This window comes from Heptranchias perlo, unplaced genomic scaffold (genome assembly GCF_035084215.1).
Source record: "Heptranchias perlo isolate sHepPer1 unplaced genomic scaffold, sHepPer1.hap1 HAP1_SCAFFOLD_54, whole genome shotgun sequence".
NCBI lineage: Eukaryota > Metazoa > Chordata > Chondrichthyes > Hexanchiformes > Hexanchidae > Heptranchias > Heptranchias perlo.
In genome coordinates, this window is record NW_027139559.1 from 4,506,126 (window position 1) to 4,514,988 (window position 8,863).

The window sequence follows — 8,863 nt, forward strand, 5'->3', positions numbered from 1 at the left end:
CGCCATTCGGCCCATCGTGCCTGTGCCTGCTCTTTGTAAGAGCAATCAATTTAGTCCCATTATCCTGCTCTTTCCTTGGAATCCTGCTTTTTTTTTCCCTTCAACTATTTATCCAATTCATTTTTGAAAGCCACGATTGAATCTGCTTCCACCACGCTTTCAGACAGGACATTCCAAGGGAGGGATCACTTTGGGAAAAGTGATCATAATTCCATTAGTTTTAAGATAGCTGTGGAGAATGATAGGTCTGGCCCAAAAGTTAAAATTCTAAATTGGGGAAAGGCCAATTTTGATGGTATTAGACAGGAAGTTTCAGAAGTTGATTGGGATAGTCTGTTGGCAGGCAAAGGGACGTCTGGTAAGTGGGAAGCTTTCAAAAGTGTGTTCATCAGGGTTCAGGGTAAGCACATTCCTGAAAAAGTGAAGGGCAAGGCTGGTAGAAGTAGGGAACCTTGGATGACTCGGGGGATTGAGGCCCTAGTCAAAAAGAAGAAGTAGGCATATGACAAGTGGATCCCTTGAAGAGTACAGAGATTGCGGGAGTAGAGCTAAGAGAGAAATCAGGAGGGCATAAAGGGGACATGAGATTGCTTTGGCAGATAAGGCAAAGGAGAATCCAAAGAGCTTCTACAAATATCTTAAGGGCAAAAGAGTAACCCGGGAGAGAGTAGGGCCTCTTAAGGGTCAACCAGGTCATCTATGTGCGGGACCACAAGAGATGGGTGAGATCCTAGATGAATATTTCACATCGGTATTTACGGTTGAGAAAGGCATGGATGTTAGGGGACTTGGGGAAATAAATAGTAATGTCTTGAGGAGTGTACATATTACAGAGAGGGAGGTGCTGGAAGTCTTAACGCGCATCAAGGTAGATAAATCTCCGGGACCTGATGAAATGTATCCCAGGACGTTATGGGAGGTTAGGGAGGAAATTGCAGGTCCCCTAGCAGATATATTTGAATCATCAACAGCTACAGGTGAGGTGCCTGAAGATTGGAGGGTAGCAAATGTTGTGCCTTTGTTTAAGAAGGGCGGCAGAGAAGCCTGGGAACTACAGACCGGTGAGCCTGACATCTGTAGTGGGTAAGTTGTTAGAGGGTATTCTGAGAGACAGGATCTCCAGACATTTGGAGAGGCAGGGACTGAATAGGAACAGTCAGCATGGTTTTGTGAGTGGAAAATCATGTCTCACGAATTTGATTGAGTTTTTTGAAGGGGTAACCAAGAAGATAGATGAGGGCTGTGCAGTCGACGTTGTCTACATGGACTTCAGCAAAGCCTTTGACAAGGTACCGCATGGTAGGTTGTTATATAAGGTTAAATCTCACGGGATCCAAGGTGAGGTAGCCAATTGGATACAAAATTGGATTGACGACAGAAGGTGGTTGCAGAGGGTTGTTTTTCAAACTGGAGGCCTGTGACCAGCGGTGTGCCTCAAGGATCGGTGCTGGGTCCGCTGTTATTTGTTATTTATATTAATGATCTGGATGAGAATTTAGGATGCATGGTTAGTAAGTTTTCAGATGACACCAAGATTGGTGGCATTGTGGACACTGAAGAAGGTTATCTAGGATTGCAACGGGATCTTGATAAATTGGGCCAGTGGGCCGATGAATGGCAGATGGAGTTTAATTTAGATAAATGTGAGGTGATGCATTTTGGTAGATCGAATCGGGCCAGGACCTGCTCCGTTAATGGTAGGGCGTTGAAGAGAGTTATAGAACAAAGAGATCTAGGAGTACAGGTTCATCGCTCCTTGAAAGTGGAGTCACAGGTGGATCGGATGGTGAAGAAGGCATTCAGCATGCTTGGTTTCATTTGTCAGAACATTGAATACAGGAGTTGGGATGTCTTGTTGAAGTTATACAAGACATTAGTAAGGCCACACTTGAAATACTGTGTTCTGGTCACCCTATTATAGAAAGGATATTATTAATCTAGCAAGAGTGCACAAAAGATTTACTAGGATGCGACCGGGACTTGATGGTTTGACTTATCGGGAGAGGTTGGATAGACTGAGACTTTTTTTCCCTGGAGAGTCGGAGGTTTTGCGGGTGATCTTATAGAAGTCTATAAAATAATGAGGGGCATAGATAAGGGAGATAGTCAAAATCTTTTCCCAAAGGGAGGGGAGTCTATAACGAGGGGGCATAGATTTAAGGCGAGAGGGGAGAGATACAAAAGTGTCCAGAGGGGCAATTTTTTCACTCAAAGGGTGCTGAGTGTCTGGAACGAGCTGCCAGAGGAAGTAGTATAGGCGGTACAATTTTGTCTTTTAAAAAGCATTTGGACAGTTACATGGGTAAGATGCGTATAGAGGGATAGGTTCCAAGTGCAGGCAATTGTGAGTAGCTTAGTGGTATAAACTGGGCGACATGGACATGTTGGGCCGAAGGGCCTGTTTCCATGTTGTAAACTTCTCTGATTCTATGATTCTATAAGTTTAGTATTCATTTAAAAGCAGTGGTGCCTTTGAATTGCGTATTAATTTGATATTTGACGTTCTGTGATTGTTTCTTGAAGTTATAATTTTTAAGTGCAGGGGTTTCGAACAGTTTTCTTGTTGGAGAACTGCACTGATGTGAATGATTAGAATATTGAAATGCTCTTTATTTTCTCACTGTATATTTATCCTGGAAGGGCACGAATGACTTGTACCGAATGTCTCGTGCTGCTTGATCTGGGGAGCACGCTGATTGTGCACGAGTGAAGTCGGACGCTGGAATCAACGAGCAAGCGATGTGCATGAGGAAAATTCATTGAAAAACGGATCTTGGACATGTCAGTCACGCTGACAACGCAACTACATGAAATGGTGAATGTGGATCAGGAGAGTTAGAACATCTATTGGACCACTACTGACTTGAAACTTGTACTCAAGGCTCTGACACATGCTTCATCGAAAAAAACGACCTTCTGCATTAAGCTTAATGAAAGAACCAGGATGGTGTTCAACACACTGGTACCGATCAGAGCTATTGAAGTTAAAATAGAGAAGGGCATCAAATTGGAAATTCAGAATTCAGAATGAAACCTCCAAACATGAATTAAAATGACACGTAATATGGTTAAGAGCAAAATTGGACAGGAGGATCTTTTAAGTCGAGTTGATGACGTTTTGATATATGGAAGTGCACGGGGAGAAATAGGTTTTGAACCTTGTTTACCATTTAATGTAAAATGATATTCATAACAATTTTAATGATATGTTATGCCTAATTGGTAGAATTCTGTTCAGTATTGGCCTTAAAAATTCTAGAGACAACAATGGGGTGATTGTAAGGGAAGGGTTAATCAAACTGTCCTGAAGCCCATTAGTGTTATTCTGCTATTGATTTCTCTTTATACTTTAGTAATTTTAACCTTTAGCCTTTGCCCTTTAAACGGGGAAGTTTGATTCATTTTGAAATAACATCGGCTATTGGGCCTGGGCTCATCCTGCAGCAATGTTCACTTTCAGGATATAGTAATAAGAGGTTCAGTAAAAGACGTGCCATTCCATGCGGAATCACTTGATAAACAATGAAACAGCGGTGAACAGTTACATCTGCAAACGGAAATATCATACAGCACGCGGCATACATCACACTTCCAACTGGTTCGAATGATACAGATACAAAGACAGAGTTATAATTAACGGTTTCAGTTGAAATATAGAAGTTAGATTGAACAAGTTTGAAACTGTCGATAAGATAACAACGTGGCGGAGTTGTACTTGTTCGCTCAACGGAAATGGAGCTCATTAATTAAGGAACTCTACATTTATTGATAAGAAATAAGTGAATTAAACTTGTCTTACATGCAATTGTATTTTAACTTTTATATAATTTTATAATGCAGAATAGTGTGGATTTTATATACATATATAGAGAGAAATATATTCAATTTGCCAGTTTATAATGATTGCTTTCATTCGTAAAGGCCCAAGATACTGAGCCCAGAACGGTAATACGTTCGGATCCCCAAACAACCATCATCAGGTGTCTTTTAAGTGTATGTTTACGTGGTGTGACATGAGAACATAAGAACATCAGAAGTAGGAGCAGGAGGAGGTCATGTGGCCTCTCTCAAGCCTGCTCCGCCATTCAATTAGATCCTGGCTGATCTTCGACCTCAACTCCACTTTCCCAACATATCCCCATATCCCTTGATTCCCTTAGTGCCCAAGATCTATCTATCTAAGCCTCGAATATACTCAACAACTGGGCATCCATAACCCTATGGAAGTAGATAATTCCAAAGATTCACAACCCTCTGAGTGAAAAAATGTTTCTTCATTTTTTCCCGAAATGGCAGACCCGTTATCTTGAATCTATGTCTCCGAGTTCTAAACTCTTCAGCCAGGGGGAACGGCCTCTCAGCATTTACCCTGGCAAGCTCTATAAGAATGTTATACATTTCAATGCGATCACCTCTCATTCTTCCGAATTCCTGAGAGTATAGGCCCATTCTAGTAAATCTCTCCTCAAAGGACAACCCTCTCTTCCCAGGAATCAATCTGGTGGACCTTCGTTGCACCCCATCTAAGCAAACGTATCCGTCCTTAGGTTAGCACACCTAAACTGTACACAGTAGTCCAGGTGAGGTCTCACCAGAACTCGATAAAAATGAAGCAAGAACTCATTACTCTTGTACTCCAACCACGTTGCAATACAGGCTAACACATTATTTGCCTTCCTAATTGCTTGCTGTACCTGCATGTTAATTTCTGTGATTCGTATGCAAGGACACTCAAATCCCTCTGACTACCAACATTTCTCAGTCTCTCACCTTTTAAAACAATGTTCTGTTTTTCTATTCTTCGTACCAAAGTGGATAATTTCACATTTCACCACATTTTACTACACCTTCCACCTTCTTGCCCCATTTAACCTGTCCATATCTCTTCCCAGCCCTTTTGCATCCGCCTCACTGCTTACTTAACCACCCAGCTTTGGATCGTCAGCAAACATGGATACATTACACTCGATCCCTTCATCTAAGTCATTGATATATATTGTAAACAGCAGAAGCCCAAGCATCGATAATAGTAACAGTCTGCCAACCTGAAAATGACCCGTTTATTCCTACTCTCTGTTTTCTGTCCGTTCACCAAATCCCTATCCATGCTAATATATTACCTCAAACCCATGAGTACTTATCTTGTGTACAACCTCTTCTGTGGCTACTTACCGAATGCTTTTTGAAAATCCAAATATACTCCATCCATTGTATGTGTAATAATTCAGTGAATCCTTTCATGTCACATTGAATGTGATAATGTTCACATGTTTAATGTTTGAATGTTGTGGAACCCTTAATGTTGAAGAACCTTATTGAAAAACTTTTGCGAACAGGACTGTTGGAAAGATTTCAGATCTTCATATCATTTAATGAATTTAACAATTAGATCAAAGGGAAATTTCACTGAATTCTTCAACTGCTCTCTGAATTTAGTCTGGGTCACAGCATAAATACAGGTGTTCGTGCAGCAGCTCAGGAGCTGGAACATGAATCCCAATTCTTGTATAAATTCATGTAAATATACTGAATAAAAGCCCAAATAATGCATTCGGTTCCATATAGAATACACCATGAAAAATCCCCATAACAGTATGAAATTCCCCGAGATAACAAACAGTAAAATAATGGATTTCCTTCTGCTCTTCATCTCTGGGTCACTTGGACTCTCCCAACCGCTGTGAACACGAAGTCTCCTGCGAGCTTTGCTGACCACTAAAATGTGTCGGACGGTTAAAGCATTGAGCAGCAGAATAAGAACAAATGGGACCCCCGGGGTTAAAATATAATGAAGGGTTTCAACAACAGCCCAAATCCGTGAAGCCATAACACTGGGTGTGACAGCACAGAACCAGGGTTCATTGCCAAGCACGTAGCCACTCGTATACATAAAGTACCAGAACGTGTCCTTTAAACAGCTCAGCACAGTCACAGTTCCTAGAACCACAGCCGCCGTTTTCTCGGTGCAATACTTAATTTTCAGCTTCTGGCAACAAATGGCCACAAATCGATCAAAGGTAAAAGTGACGGTGAACCAGACAGAACAGTCTGTAGCTGCATAAAGCAGGACGGCGTGGATATTACACACGGGGATGGACCACACGAATCGAAACTGGGACCAATAAGCAATTGGAATCTGCCTCAATATAAGATCGGTGATAATGACCAGTAGATCCGCCGCTGCCATGGCCACCAGGTAGCGAGTGACACATTTGGAGAGACCGCACTTTCCCCGAGATAGGATCACAATCGTCACTAAGTTAACTGAACGAAAAAGAAGAAATAAACGCAAGAAGGAAACATTAAGTGTGAGGAACAGTGTGATTGGGTTGGCAGTTAAATGTCCAGCTGTGTTCCTCCATTCAGTGATAGAATCTGATCATTGGGTCAGTGAGAAGCTCCTTCTCATCACTCTACAGGTGATGGGGGTTTTCATCTGATCATTGGGTCAGTGAGAAGCTCCTTCTCCTCACTCTACAGGTGATGGGGGTTTTCTTCTGATCATTGGGTCACTGAGAAGCTCCTTCTCCTCACTCTACAGGTGATGGGGGGTTTCCTCTGATCATTGGGTCAGTGAGAAGCTCCTTCTCATCACTCGACAGGTGATGGGGTGTTTCCTCTGATCATTGGGTCAGTGAGAAGCTCCTTCTCACTCGACAGCTGATGGAGGTTTTTCCTGTGATAATTGGGTCAGTGAGAAGCTCATTCTCCTCACTCTACAGGTGATGGGGGTTCTCATCTGATCATTGGGTCACTCTACAGGTGATGGGGATTTTTCTTCTTCTGTCACTGGACCGGGGCCGCTTTGTTTTGGTCAGAGTCCGCGATTAAAATAAAAATAATCATTGATTAATTCGCAAAGAAATAAATAGATGGTAACAGTAAATAATGGAATGAAGGATAATGAAACGGGAGCTTCCCCCCACCACTCTGACCTGCCTGACTGATCACTGTTTCATCGATCTATAAAGACCAGAAACGTTTGTTGAGTTAGTCTAACTCAGGTAGTGCGGCGATGGCAGCAGGTTTGGCCTAAATATCCACTTCCCCAGCCCACAGATTTAGGGAAGAGGTGTCTCTGTTTGTTCTTGTGATCACTGTACAGAGGTACAAGCTGAAAGGCTCCAGTGCCTGGAGGCGAGATACGGACAGGATTGGACGCGGCTGTTATTTTCCACAGTCCGATGGTCTTCAGACTTACACTGCCAGGCTCACACAAGAATGAGGTTTTGCCGAAGTTACCAGAGGTCAGTCATGGCTTTAGGATGTGACCGGGGGAAGAGGCAGCGCTTTCAGGAGAGGAAAGAAACTGAATCATCATAGCAATAATAATAATAATAGTAATAATAATAATAATAATAATAATAATAAAACATACTAATAGAACAATAACATTAATATTCATAACACTCGTAATAATTATTTGAACAGCTGAAATGGGCTCTTCGTCCCAACAGGCCACTGGAAGTGCACAATGGGGAAGGAGAGGGACATGAGCAGCAGAATGTGAGCAGAGTCCTCCACAGCGACAGCGATGTCAGATGTTCCATTGTGGACTGGAACATCCTTGGCTGTGATTCCCCAAAATGCACTGGAGGGGACCCAGGGGTCAGGAACCGAGCTGAGAACTTCAGGGCGGAAAGATGATTGTATCATAAGGAGTTTCAGACGATTCTTAAACTGCTAATGTGGCACCTTTCACATCTTACTGGAAATCATAAATGTTTCCACTGGACACAAGAATTATTGCAGCTCGTCAACTGGATAATGTCCATCGAGGGACACCTGGAGATTGTAGAAAGTCGGGCTCGGGCTTGCTGATTGAACCATTGGTCTGAACGAAGGGGGCTCGTATTGTTATCTCAAAACTGTGATTCAAAATAAATCCTTTGAAAGACAATTGAATATACATTTCAAACAGCTGACTGGAAACCTAATTAATAGTGAAAAATGTCCAAACTTTCTGAGTGAAGTATGGTCTGTCTGCCTGGACTGGTCTCTGCAATTCGACAGAATTTACCCTCCTGTGGAAACGAAAATAAATCAGGTGAACACATAGACCACGTGACCAGTGTTCCACCCGTGTTCAGTGCAGCCAGCAGATTGCACGCTGTCCTGTTCAAAGATTCATCAGTAACATTGCTCGTGGTGGGGACGAAACGGACAATTAATAAAACCGGATCATACAGAGCTGACAGGGAGGACTAAGAATCTATTATTCATTCAACAGAGACCTGTGAATGGGGGACTGTGCACCAATCGCATCAAGGGATCACGGTGGATTCTCAAACACACAATAGGAATACATGAATTAAAAATAATAGCTGGATAAAATCACGAGAATAATACAGTTAACAAGTTAACAGAATAGATAGTTGGATAGAATGAGTTACCAGGAACACCAATCGCAGCGAGAATGGGATAGTAAATCATCTCTATATCCCAAAGAGCGAATAGAACCTCCATATCTGCTCCTCAATCGCGACACCTAATTTTGTTGTTAATCAATGATTCTTGTTTGTGATAGAAACAGTGCTCCAATTTATACTGTGAGGTTATATATTGAAGGCAACCCTGATTCATAAGGGAGGGAATCCCTCCGCAGAGACAAGCTGGGGCCATGGAGAGTTCCATTAATCACACTCCTTGAACAAACAGGTTCTGTTTGCTCATTTCAGCCCAACCTTTTTTTCTGCTTTTCTTTCTGCTGACCAAAAAACTGAAACCACCAATAACTCCGAATCTCATTTTTAGGAAATATTGGGATGGCGACTAACCGTGAAACAGATTTTTTTCCAGCACTGATGTGACGTAAGAGTCTGATGTCATCTTACCATTTCAAAGAGGTTTTAATCCACGTTCT

General features: G+C 42.2%; 1 protein-coding gene across 1 annotated transcript; it reads right to left on the reverse strand.

Annotated features, from left to right (window-relative positions):
- Positions 1-5,365: 5,365 nt before the first annotated feature.
- Positions 5,366-8,466, reverse strand: LOC137315188 (probable G-protein coupled receptor 139). The gene is made up of 2 exons (XM_067980067.1): positions 8,394-8,466; positions 5,366-6,264 (listed from the first exon to the last, which is right to left on the reverse strand). Exons 1-2 carry the CDS (start codon positions 8,464-8,466, stop codon positions 5,366-5,368), a joined length of 972 nt encoding a protein of 323 aa, XP_067836168.1.
- Between the last annotated feature and the right edge of the window lie 397 nt (positions 8,467-8,863).